Source organism: Apodemus sylvaticus, chromosome 3, assembly GCF_947179515.1.
Source record: "Apodemus sylvaticus chromosome 3, mApoSyl1.1, whole genome shotgun sequence".
Classification (NCBI taxonomy): Eukaryota; Metazoa; Chordata; class Mammalia; order Rodentia; family Muridae; genus Apodemus; species Apodemus sylvaticus.
The window spans coordinates 113,212,561-113,226,432 of record NC_067474.1 but is presented as its reverse complement, the minus strand read 5'-3'; the positions used below and the strand labels follow the sequence as shown (position 1 = coordinate 113,226,432).

The 13,872-nt window shown below is 42.8% G+C and overlaps 1 protein-coding gene across 3 annotated transcripts in view; it reads right to left on the bottom strand.

Moving 5' to 3' along the window:
* Positions 1–13,872, bottom strand: part of Patj (PATJ crumbs cell polarity complex component) — a 300,765-nt gene that overhangs the window by 130,466 nt on the left and 156,427 nt on the right. For all 3 annotated transcript variants that reach the window (XM_052176811.1, XM_052176808.1, XM_052176809.1), the window contains exon 28: positions 2,088–2,284. In XM_052176811.1, coding sequence (XP_052032771.1) covers positions 2,088–2,284 — 197 coding nt within the window. The remainder of the gene's footprint in view (positions 1–2,087; positions 2,285–13,872) is intronic.

Genomic DNA, 13,872 nt, shown 5'->3' with positions numbered 1-13,872 from the left:
CTTTCAACAGGGAATTAGTGCTCTGCTCTCTTGAACCCATTAATCGATACACAGGACTGAAAAATAAAAGCCTTTCTCAATAACTAGTCTCCTCTAAAATCTAGTTTGGCTTGCTCTGTCAAGGACTCCCCATCCTTCACTATGTGAGGCCTCTGGACTCTGTCAGTGAGGTTGAGGTGTGGTTATTTTACCAGGTCCAGGAACCATGAGCCAATATAAATCTCTTGGTGGGAGGTGGTAGCAAAAAAGGAGGCAGGGGAGGAAGAATGTCCTCTTTTCTCCATAACTTAGCATAGTATGACGCATCTATAGCAAATAGTTAAGGCACAGAGCAAGGGGACAGATACACAAGCACAGTGGTAGAGCATTGGCCAGGCATGTTCAAGGTCCTGGGGTGGATCTTCAGCCTAGACACACACATTTGCAGAGTGAGTGAGTGAGTGAGAGAGAGAAAGAGAGAGTAGGGGGGGAAGAGAGGGAGAGAGAGAGATACAAATAGAGATAGAGAAAGGGAGGGGAGAACAGAAATGAGGGAGAGAGGGAGAGAGGTCACAAAGTCTATTAAAGAACCACAGGGAACACAGAGACATTAGTGCCCACAGCATGACTCTTAAGAGACTGCCAAGCCTAAGTTTTCTTCTTGTTAAACATTTTTATTTGTTTTTATGCATAAGAATGTTTTGCCTGAACATATAGATGCAAACTACATAAGTGCCTGGTGCATATGGAGGTCAGAAGAGGGTGTCAGATCTTCTGGAACTGTGGGCACTGGAAATAGAACCTAGGATCTCCGTAAGAACAGCAAATGCTCCAAGCCCCTGAGCTTGAGTACTTATCCAAGTTTAGACACTTAATTCTATAGTCATAAAGGATTTGCAATCCAGTTTTCCTATGCATAATATGAGAGAAATGATTTCTGTCTAAGGTTCTTAAGAACCCCAAAGACAAATGTGTGCACGCAGAAACACAGTAGTCACAGCTCGCTGAGTGAGCTCCCAGTTCTCGCCATATTCACCTTCATCACTTCAGTCTCAAGGGAGCTTTCTAAACAGGATCTAAAGGAAGTAAGCTTGAAGCATGGGTTAGAATAGTTAATATATTCTTTATTTACTTAATAATTATAGTGGTCAGAGCTAATCCCTCGTGTGAGTTCTGGTTGTGGCACTGAATTACAGAACAAGAAAAGAAAAGAAAGGCACTCTCAGGCGTTTTAGGAGACAGGTGAGGAGAAGCTTCAGGGTTTCGGAGAGCAGGAAGATGCTACTGTCTGTGTTCATTGGCTGCAGATGTAAAAGGCGTGTTCTAAATATCTGGAGTCTGAAGGGGAAACCACCCAACCTCAGGGGCTCCTACTTCATATAGACAGTGTCATGCCCAGCGCCCTGGCCTCCTCTAAAAGCCACACGGTGGGACTGCTTTGTCAAGAGGCCTCAACAGTGGGTAAACACAAGCCGGAAGTCAGAAGGCCAGATCCTCAGGAGAGGACAACAGCCACCTGTGTCTGGAACTAAGTCTGTGCTCTCTTACTCACCATTACACTTTCCAGTTTCTAATTCAAAGGACTTTTCTGTACTTTTTTAAAATTCTCTTTTCTATAAACTAGAAGCTATTTGAATGGAAGTACTTGTGTCCCCTCTGTCCTAATGGACAGTCGAAAAACAAGCTGAATGAAGGAAGAAAATTAATATTAAACTTCAATAAACTCATTTGGAGAGTAATTACATGAGGTCAGCCTACTCCCTGCCTTCTAACTATTGAAACTATGTGACCGTAACAAGTTACCAATGTGACAGACATTAGCTGTTCTCAATAAGAGTTCCACAGACTTAGTATTTATTTCCTTATTTATTTAGACAGGGCCTTACATAGCCAAGAATGGCTCAAGATCACTATGTAGCTGAAGCTGGTCTTGAACTTCTGATCCTTTTGCCTGCCTCGACCTTTGATTATAGGTGGTGACACCATGGCCAGCTATCTACACACTTCGCTGGTTCTCACACATTCACAAAGGAACCCAAATAGGCTCTTCGGTATGCTACCTTCAATACCTAGTACCAAAGGACAACTTGCAAACAAATGGCTCTCACCTCCAGCAGCTCATCTCCAATGCGCATGCGTCCGTCTGCAGCGGCAGGTCCCTCTGGATGAATCCCCACCACGAATATGCTCATCCGCGACCGGTCCTTATTGCCAGCGAGACTGAGTCCCAGCCCGTTCTTATCCTTTTCCAGTTCGATAATGTGTAATTCTCCAGGTAGGTCTGCATATCTTTGCCTGATCTTTTCTGTATTAAAAAATGGAAAAAAAATTAGAGCATGAGTCTACATTGAGAGGACATAGGCATTCTCCCATACTCAGTGCGCACGGTTCATCTACAGTGCTCTGAGAATAAATCACGTAAGCTTCTCATGGCCTTATGGCTAAGCTATGGTTAGGAGTCATTTTTTATCTCCACCTGAGTTTTGATTGCCCACAACACTTCTCACTTCTTGTTCTCATTAGCTAAGCCGTTTGTGGGCTGTCTTTCCTACAGACACTCACTTGCCATAACACAGGGACATCATGGCCGTAAGCCTCCGCCTTGCTAAGAAGGATTAGAACATTCACGAACAGTGATGCTTGAGTGAAGTATTTGGTTTTAGAGGTAAAATACTGAACTCATGAGAGTAGACATGATAACTGGTTAGAAAAAAAATCAACAACTTATTATACTTAAAATATAGTTATATAACACTGGAAGTTTGTCAAACTAGGTATTGAATTCAAGGCCATGTGTGTGACCGGCAAGAAAGTTAGCCCATACCCTAAAATATACTCTTAAAATATACAGAAATAGCATCAAATAACATTGGATAAATGAGTAAAAGGAAGGGAAATGAAGGATGCCCATTTATCTGTCAGATCTAGAAGTGATCCACAAACGCCCACACAGCCATTAACCAGTGCAATGGTTTCTCTCCGTGGGGTTATATTTCTCCATTTCTCCTTCACTATGGTTGTTGTTGTTGGGGTTTTTTTGTTTGTTTGTTTGTTTTTGTTTGTTTGTTTTTTGTTTTTTCAAGACAGGGTTTCTCTCTGTAGCCCTGACTGTACTCACTCTGTAGACCAGGCTGGCCTCAAACTCAGAAATCCGTCTGCCTCTGCCTCCCAAGCACTGGGATTAAAGGCATGCACCACCACTGCCTGGCTCTCCTTCACTATGTTGAAGGTCTTAATAGTCATGGTTCATACATGTTTAACATTCATCTTTCCTTCTTCTATTCCACCTTGGTGCTGCCTGGCTGTTTTTTCTTCTTTTTTTTAAATCAACATGACACAATGAAGCATCACCTGGGAAGAGGGAACCTTAGCTGAGAAAACAGCCCCGTGAGATTGGCTTATAGGTAAGTCTGTGGTGCATTTTCTTGACTGATGTGCGAGGGCCAGCCCAGGTGTGTGGTGCCAGCTCCAGGTGGGTGACATCTGGTTATATAAGAAAGTAGGCTGCTCGAGCCTTGGGGAGCAAGCTGGTAATCAGCTGCATTCCTCCATGATCTGCTTCAGGTCTTCCCTGGCTTTTCCTCAGGATGGACTGTAAACCATAAACTGAAATAAACTCTTTCCTCCTCAAGTTGTTTTTGGTCATGGTGTTTATCACAGCACCAGAGAGCAAGCTAGGAGGCCCTGTCCCCTCTACACTACAGTCTGAACCTCTAGCCTGGCTGCTGGTTGGGCCGCTTTTCACCTGTGCTGGATCCGCTCAACACAACCCCAGTACACAGAGTACACAGCAGAGAGAATATCGCCCGGCGTCCCTCATCCCACACAGCCCCAGCTCAGGACGCACATTACACAAGGGAAAAGGGAAGGAAGCACAGACGGGCTTGCTATTGTGAGAAGGGCCACAGATCACTTCATCACGAACTGTATGCAGGCGGATAGAAACAAGGCTGGGTGTGACAGGAAGTGCTTTAAGATGCAAGAAGCTGAGGTAGGGGGATCTCCACTTCAATGCCAGCCTAAACTACATATCAAGGTCCTGTTGAAAAAGAAAAAGAAAAAAAAGGAAAAGGAAAAAGAAGAAAACATAAACAAACAAAAAAATCAAAGATGTATGATTGGCCGAGTGCTGGGGTTTCAGACCTGATTCTCGGCTGGAGCTCCCAACTCTGGTCCTCATGCCTCCACTTTACCTACTTGACTACTGCCCCCTCACACACACAGCCATTCGGATGCTGCATCAGTTTCCGAGGCTGGCATGATTTACTTTGCTGCTGCTCTGCCTCACTAAGGCAATACTTCATGTAGCCCGTACTGGCTTCACACTCAGTATGTGGCTGAGGATGATCTTAAACTTCTAGCCCTCCAGAATGACGGGCTCTCCCAAACGACAGGATGTCCGGGGTACAACACTTAGGCCTGGCACAAGCCTGACTCTTCCCTCCCCTGGCAGACAGAAATTCAGCAAGAAATGAAGATTGCGCTCTTAGGAAACTTGTTATGTAATCGCCAGCTTGTGGCTTAGATCTGAAATGTCCCCACAGCTTCTGCAGGAGGACTTGGTTCTGTAATGGGGCTGAGCCAGATCGAGGGGCCTGACTGGATCATGGCTCTCACTGAATCAGTGAAACAACCCATTATGGATTCATTGCTTAACAGAACTAGAGGAAAGGGTTTTGTTATAAAAGCAAACCCTCTTTGCTTCCTGGCCACCATGAAGGAATTTAATATGATTCAAGCTAAGACCATATTCTGAAGACAGTTAAAACTCAGGAAATCTTTCATGGAAAATCACCATGGATGGCAGCCCAAAGGAGAAAGTCCAAAGATGATGTTAATAGAGAGAGAGCTATGCATTTTATAAGATTAAAGATAAAATAGCTGACTCCCAGGTGCTCTAACACACCCAGGATCATAGGATCGGAGGTGAGGAGGACACATCTGTCCCAGTACCGGGAGTAATTGGGACCAGCGGAACCCAGGCACGCAGGAACTCCACCAGACCAGTGGGACTGGTTCCTTCTGGTCTTTCTGGGCAAGTGCCCTGAGCAGACCATGGGTGCAAACTCCAAAGCCAGTCCCACAACACCCAGAGGAAGCTCCACTCCCAGGCGCTCACACCAGGATCTCAGGGTCCCAGAGGCAGCTTGACTCCCAGGAGCTCACACCAGGTGGTCAGACACACCCAGGAAGTGTAACTTCAACAGTTTACACTCCACCCCCACAACAGTGATCAAGTGATTTCTATTTCCCTACATCCACACCAGCATTTGGTGTCTTTTTTTTTTTTTTAAACTTTGCCTATTCTGACCCAGAGTGTTAACATTGATATACAAGAGTTTACATATATGTTATACCAAGATCATGTTCAGAGGTTCCCTCCTGAGGTTGGAAAAGGTCTTATATGCAATGTGAAACCAATCATAACTGTAACATACTAGAGAAATGTATGGGTTTCTTCAAACTTTATAGACATCATGTGTAATAAATCTTGCCTGAAAGTATAGCATTCTCTGACGCATCAGACAGCGTCTCACTGAACAGGAAGATGAAATATGAAAGTAGTTTTTACTCCCGTTTCCTAGACGGCTAGAAAGTTGGACATAGTTTACCATCATGGGCAGCATCTGAAACTTAAGTGTAGCTGTGACCTACAGCCCCCTTTACTATGAATGGTCACTGCACTAACAAACTGCTATTCACTGCAATTGATACAATCAGATATTCAATTCTCACGCTTAGGGAAATTTTAAAGTGTTTAGCAAACATTAATCAACTTAGAAAGAACTTACTGTCCATGATAGGTTTGAATAGTAAAATACAAATAATTCTAATCAGACTGCTAATAGTCCACTGCTTCTAGATAAATAGTAGCAAAGTGAAGGCAAGGCGCTGGTCTCCCACTGGAACACTATTATTGTTAGTTTTTCCTGTTGTACACACATGTGCATTCAAATTCCATATGCTTTACATGCTGGCTCTTTATGAAACATACAGAAATGTACAGTGAGGAAATCAACAAAAAAAAATCACATTACTGTGTTATTTTACAGTAGCAGCAGCAGCAACAACAACAACAACAAACTCACCTGGTCAATCTGAAAGGAAAATAAAATAGATTCAGTTGCTTAGCTGTGTAAGTCAGTAAGGACAAGGACTCTCCTTTGGTAAACCTCTATGGTATCTACCGGGGAGAACTAACTGTGCGAGGCCCAGGCCCTCTGTGTGAACCATGAATGTACTCTTAGAGGCTTGGGGTGGAGTAGACAGAGTTAAGTTTAAATGCCTATCGAGTCGCCGTGTCTCTCGTTTGTGGATCTGTTTACATGTCAAACCTATCTCTAAAAGTAAGGTTTCCTTAAGAGCACATGTTCCCTAAAATAACCTCAAATGCAGGTGTCCAAATAATGCAGAGGCAAGAGAAAAATCATGATCTTGTTCTCTGTGCTTAGTTAATGATGTCTGAAATTAATTTTGAATTGATGCAAAACTGTTGTTCTTTCCTTAATTTTCTCTGTCAGAGGGAAACTGCCATTTGAAAGTCAGTAACGTTTCTCTCCTGATGACCTTAAGAAAAAACAAAAAGCCCTCCGTCTCCCCTAGGAGCCCTGAGGAAGAGGCCTTCAGCCACCCTCTGCAGTCCAGGTTACTTCTCTGAGTTACTGTGCACCAAGCACAGCTCCTCAAGAGGCGCAAAGGACCACTGCAGGGCCAGTGCTGCCTGTGGATACAAACCAACCACAGAGACAGCTTGAAAACTGACAGTGAAGTCGCTCCAGTTAGAGATGGTGAAGAAGGTCTGAGGATGTGCAGGGAGTGCTGTAGTGTATCAGTGACCTTAGAGATGGGATAGTCAAACATCATTACAAGTGGTAAATCCACCATGTTTTTCAAACATATATTCAAAGCCCTACTGTTAATCTAATGGACCTCAAAATTTGGTTCTCATATTAATCATGCAGGGTTTAAAAATGTAGATTTATTATCCTTACTTTATGAGATTAAAAGGTTAATTTTCCTGGCCTGAGATTTTAATGCCACAGTTATATACCCACTGAGTCAATGAACAAATATTAATGGAATCCGCTTCACATTAAAGCTGTAAAACAAAAGGAATTCATTCCGTGAACTCTGTCATACGCACACTACATGACTAGTTATAACCCAGAAAAATAAAAGTCTCAAGAAACCAACCTAGGGGCTGAAACTATTTATTTTAATTTATATAGTGCCCCCTCCCCTGGAATCAAGCTCAGAGCCTTACATATGTGATAATCCCCAACCTTGGAGCCACATCCCTAGTCTCCACCCATTAGTGAGTGAACAGGAGGATCCACAACATCCACAAAGTGCAGTCAGCTAAAGATAAGACTCGTGAGTACAGATGCTGGAGCCTCCGAGCCACTTCACTGTCTCTGCGTCCAGCTTGTTCCAGGGCTAGTGTACTTAATGCTAACAGATGAGCTACTAGAGGTAACTGGCAGTGACACCATGGCTTTTCCACGTTTGTAGACAGATGGAGTAAGTTCAAACAGAAGCTCAGTAGAGCAAATCCTGGCACTAGAGTGGAGCATTCTAGAGTGGAGCATTTGAGGGTTTACTGACAGTTTATGGGCACCTGGTAAGTTGCAGAGACTCTGGTGAATCTTTCACTCCGTTTTCTTCTTCTCTGGTAAAAATTATTTATCATCTCTGTGGTCCAGACTCGAGAAAGAAGACTCAAGTCTTAAGCCCCTTGCCAAGGGTGAGTCAGCTGGTAGCTGAGGATGTGGCCCAGCTCTAACTAATTTCTTGTTCATTCATCCCACTGCTGCCAGTGCCCACGTCATACCTTTGGAGTGCTAAGCTCAGGCTATATCTGCTGAAAGGCACAAGCACAGGCTGTCCCAAGGTTCCTCAACTGCTCTACAACCATCCCAACACCACTCCCAAAGGACAGAAAGCCCATTTCAGATCTAAAGTCATAACGTTCCCAAGAATGCCTCTTTCATTTAATAGAAGCACAATTTCATCTTTAGACTTATATTCAAAATGTATAGCACTACTAGAAAAACAAATTACTATATAGACATTTTCTCTTAAAATATACACTATTAGGGATGGGGCGGGGGAGCTCAGTGGCAGTGTGTGCTTTGCGTGTCCTAGCACTTCCCCAAAATAAAGCTTACCCTATTATCCACCAGGAAGAGCAAATGCTTGCTCAGGACATAGCTAACATTTCAGCCCCTGCATTTATGTTATCCTACAACTTATTTTTAGACTCACAGCTTGAAGAGGAATAAAAGAAGATGATCCTACTTCTTTGATATACTGATTTCTGTGTTTTCCCATCCCTGAAAGAGACGACACAAACCCTGCGGCTGAATTCTGTTTTACAGATAAAGAAGACTTTAGAGGAAAGACCTCATAAAAGGCCATGACGTTAGTATAACCAAAAATTAAAATAAATTGCTTTCTATTAGATCATCTTGCATTCACCTAATACTATTTTTAAGACAGACTTTAGATTTCTCCCTCAGTCAAGGGTACTTTGTTTAGAAATCCAACATTCTCACAATAGCTCCTTACATGAAAGAGACCTCACCACTCTGCCTCTGAGTTCTTCCTACACAGATGGAATGACTGACAGGCAGCTGAGGCAATCCAGCCAGAGTTCCGTGGGGTCTCCTGCCACCACGGGGTCCAGTCTGTTCAGCTTGCCCTTAGATGAGGGGACCAGCGGCTGTTCCGAAGCTCCCTCCACAACTTTTCTTATTCATTCTATTTTTCTCTTTGAGACAAGTCCTGTTGTGTGACGGAGGCAGGCCTTAAGCCCAGGATCCTTAAGTCCTCTTCAAGGAACTGCAACAGCGCTTTCCCAGCCAGTGCTCAGAATGCAACACCTCAAGCAGCAGCTTGGCCCAGAAGTACACTAGGAAAAGCTGAGAAAACTGCTACTCAGCTCCTCAGGCAGATCCCTGGACCGGGAACTCCTCTTTCCTGATAGAAGGCAAGGATGGTTCCTCACTCCCTCTCTTCTTACCTGGGGGAAAAGAGGCAGGACACCAAGAACCCGAGGACAGGGCGTGTAGAATGCCGCCTAGTGTGGCACCATCACACCGCATCCCTTAGCCTCCAATCATCTTTCTGTTTGTCTGCCTTTAAAGACAGTATTCTGAGATTTTGGATCTTCATTTCTAAAGGACCCAGTGTCACATGAAACTTTAGCTCAATAAATATTGTGACTGGGACCAGAGAAATGGTTTAGAAGGTAAAAAGTGCTTGTTGTCAAGCTTGGCAACCGAGTTCAGTCCCCAGGGCACACATCATAGTAACGGAACCAACTTACTCAGGCAATTCTCTCCATGTCTACCCCATTGCCCATGAACAATAAATAAACCGGATTAAAAGCTTTAAAAAATGTTTGACTTTTTTGTCACAGTAGTCTCTCTTATGAACCTTTTGATGGGCAATAAAAAAGATACAACTTTCCCCCATACTACACATTAAATGGGGTACTTTTGAAAAGAAATAGTGACTGGGCGCCAGCTGCTGAGATTGCACACTGGTGAACCTGGGCGATGATTATGAATCTGTTGCCATGAGAAGGTACTGACGTGATTCCCGTGGTCACCACAGAATCCTCTCCCATGCAGTGCTGCACGTTTTCCAGTGAAGATCTTGACAGTCAATCATGAAAATTCAGATATCAGGTTGAAGGCAGCCCTTCACAAGTAGCATCTCAGCAAAACTTCCCGTCTCTACCACCATGACTCAGGATGAAATACGAGGTTCATTCGGGCCATACAATGAAGAACTTCAGAACCCTTGGCGCTTCTCCCTTTCTCCCTACATCCAAGTACATCCTCCACCTATTCCAGAGCCAAGCAATTTCCAGTAATTGTATTCTAGCTAGTAGGTTTAATGAAAGGTGAACTATAGTTTCAAATGGGGAAAGAAAATTCAAGTTAGCATGTTGGTCAACCATCGAACACAGCCTGTATCTCTGAAACATCAGGACAACATTCACTAGCTCTGAAGTTTCAATTCTATGCTGCCAGTCAGCACAAACAGCTCTGGAGCATCAGACACGTGGTTTTGCAGCAATGGATCCCCATGTGGGGCTGAGCTCAGGCTATCACAGTCCTTTCTATGACACCATGAACAATGTATTATTTTCAAGTGGTAGAATAGAGCATATTTTTTGTACTAATATCCAGCCAGACTCTTCCATAAAATAACTTCTTTTCTGTATACACAAACATATATTCATATCCAAACATACTAAATCACAAATGAAATACTAGTTTTAAGTAATAAAAGAGTGTTATAATGATGCAGGATCTTAATCACATCTGATTCTATTTAGTTAGTCATTGTGTGCTGGGGTGAACCCAGGCTTCATACATCCATGCTAGACATGCACCCAACCATTTAGAAACCAGTTCAGTTACACAATACTTTTGTTTATTTATTTATCATTTATTTATTTATTGAGGCCATGTTACTACATTGTCTATGTTCCTGAAGAATTTCCTGAATTCAAGAATATACCTCTACCACCCAAGAAGCTGAGACCATGGGTACCCCAAACTGCAAATGCTCAACTGTTTGTTGACTTTTTTATTGGGTGGGGCAAGCTCCCTGCTTCCCAACAATACAGAGCGTGGCAATTGAGAAATTGGCAGAAACAACGTTACTCATCGCCTGAAGCAGGCAATAATGCCTAGAAAGGTTTTCTGATTAATTCTCAAGCAGGATGTTAGGGTCCCTACAGGGATGTCCTGTCTATACCAAACCACAAGGCCTCAGAGACGACCTGGCACAAACGCACTGCCCCTGTTTATCACCATCAGAACACACTCCAGGATTATCTATTTCTATAATAAGTTTATTCCTTTCTTTGGAACTTATTTCCTCTCAAAAGTTCCATGTCACACAAAACCTGCATTCAATAAAGCTATTTTCTTTCTTCAGTTATTCTGTATCAGGACGTAAGGTGGAAAGATGCTATTGCTCTAGCTACCTCCACAGAGCCGGGGAAGAACCTGTAGCTCCCATTTCAAACAACCTGGATACCCTTTTCTTCTACCAAGAGAGGCGATGAGGAACTAAGGCACTCTCTGCCCTGTACCCCTGGCTCACTCACATACCATGAACGAATATCAGATCAGTATAATTCGATAGAACAGTTTTATAGCTATGCTCAGCAGTCAAGGTTGTTTTAAACTTGGATTTTTTCCACTCCTGTGATGATGCTATTTGGAAAAACAACAACAAAAACAACTCCCCCACACCAAATCTCCAGTTGCTCATAATTCTCTATCAACACACCAGATGTCTTTTCCTTGTCCAAGAAAGCCAGAAGGATTTCTCTAGCGGGTCTTGGAGTGCTTTGCCATCATCGCAGGATATTAGGTGTTGCTAAGTAACAAAGCCTTTCTCCCAGAAAGACACTTAATTCAAGCCACTGCCTAGTATTTTTAATAGCAAATGCTCAACGCACTGGAATAAAGACTGAAGCAGTTTCAGATGGCTTAGCTTCTTGATCTGCTTCCAATAACAAAGAGTCCCGACGATACAAAGGCAGTACTATACACATTTTTGCCTATGCAGTAAGTACAATAATGCCACTTGTTAAAATCAGTTATGATGAAAATCCCAGTCCATTTCTCTTCTTACTTAATAAACAACTTTTGATTTTCACAGTTAGGGCACACAGGCTTGAAAAGTAAAAATATCTGAAGGAAAACCACAGCAAATAAGAAACAAAATGGTAGCTCAAATAGCCAATCTCAGGTGAAAACAGAAAACGGGAACAACACAATCGTGTAAAGAAACTAGCATTACAACCAAAAAAGCAGGCTATGAAGTACAGTCAATCTTTTTGCCAGCATTGAGGCTTGATAATGATATACAAATCTATATGGGAAATTAACAATCCAAACATGAGACCCTGAAGCCATTAAGCTCAAGAGTAATGAATGAATACATGCTGCTCTTGTGTGCTAGACAGTGCTTCCAGCGGGCACAGCTGAACTCCTCTGGCGTTTATGAAGATTTGGATAGGAAGGACTCTTCAGATTTACCATAAGGGAAGTAAAGGAAGGTGAGAACAATGAATCTCAGTGTGACTCAGGGTACTGAAGCTAGGCACCTCAGAGAGGTTGCCAGATGAGAGATATGGACAGAACTATAAAATTAAATGTGTTAGATACAGAAATAAAGTAAAATATAAAAAACGTAAGAGAGACAACTTGAGCAAGAATCGTTATTTCCTGAAGACAGCATACAGGGTGTGTGTAAGAGTGTGGGTGGCCTCCACAAGGAGAGACATCTACAGTTTTCCCATTAGGTGCATCAAAACTAAACCAATCGAAATGCTGGCAAAAAAAACTTACACAAGCTTTATTCTAGTAAAAAAAATTAATGTGAGCCTTTCTTTTTAGACACTATGGTTACCCTTTGGCACACTCTAAATCATCAATCAGAACCTTCACAACATGCATTTACACTAAAAACAAACAAAACCAAACCCAGACACATAAGAAAAATGAGTCAGAGAAGCAGACAGATTTGATCAACAGGCTGGGGCTGCTTTATTGGAACAGAAAAAGCCTCAATCTTTCCTCAGGTTGAAGGTTATACATTCTTGGTGGGGTGGAGGGACAGGTATAAACATGTACATAGACACATATAGAAACACAGACAGACACATATAGAAACACACACACACACACACACACACACACACACACACACAGAGTTTACAGCTATGATTTGCAGCAGCTAGACTGGAAGCAGGTTGTTTGATATATCTGGGAACATCATTTCCTGGCTTCAGCTTCTCTATGTATGTATGTATGTGTATATATATATATATATATATATATGTGTGTGTGTGTGTGTGTGTGTGTGTGTCTGTGTGTGTCTGTGTGTGTGTATGTATATGAGGTGACAAAATAGGAATGAAAAAAAAATAAAACTAATGTATAGATGCAAGAAATGCAGAGAAACTTGGTTATTGTTGAATCTTGGTAGGATAATGCATCTTAGCTAGGACTACTATTGCTATGATGAAACACCATGACCCAAGCAAGTTCAGGGCAGGAATTCATGGTGGAGCCTGAAAGAGCTGAGGCCGAGGTCTTTGGGGCGGGGCAGGGCGTGTTGCATACTGGCTTTCTCTCCAGAGTTTTTTCAACCTACTTTTTCTTGATAGAACCACAAGACCACCAGCCAAGGGGTAGACCCCCACGAAATAACTGGGTCCTCTCACATCAATCACTAATTTAAAAAATGCCCTACAGCTGGATCTAATGGAGACATCTTCTCAATTGAGGTTCCCTCCTTCCAGATGACTGAAATTTGACCTGCAGTTGTGTCAAGGTGACATAAAACTAACCACCATAGTATGTACTGTTTATATTCAAGAAAAATAATGGAATTCACTGTTCTTTTCATGTTTGCAAAAGTTGGAACGTCTCACAACTGGAAGACAACAGTACAAAATCATCGGAAAAACCATGTAACACATAGCTGTAATTTCTTAGACTGCAAAGCTGAGGCTAGTGTAAGGTCTGGAACCTGCCCAATGTACAGCTGCATACCAGTGGGTCAGGTTTGGGTGTCCACCACTCCAAATCCTGTATGCTTCCCCACAATAAAGAGAGATATTAGCTAGAGTAAGGAAGAAAACCTGAACATATCATGTTATTTTGAATCTCTAGTTTAGGGAAAACAGAAAAAGAACACCCATCATCTGACCCTGTGTCTGAGTAAGGGAGGCTGACAGGGAGCTACCGTTTGATGCTCAGAGCTCTGAGAGAAGCACAGGGTTGACACCGGGCTGGCTTAGGGCAAACAACAGACAACAGGTGACTGGCTGCCCCGAGAGCTTGGGACTGGGAAAGA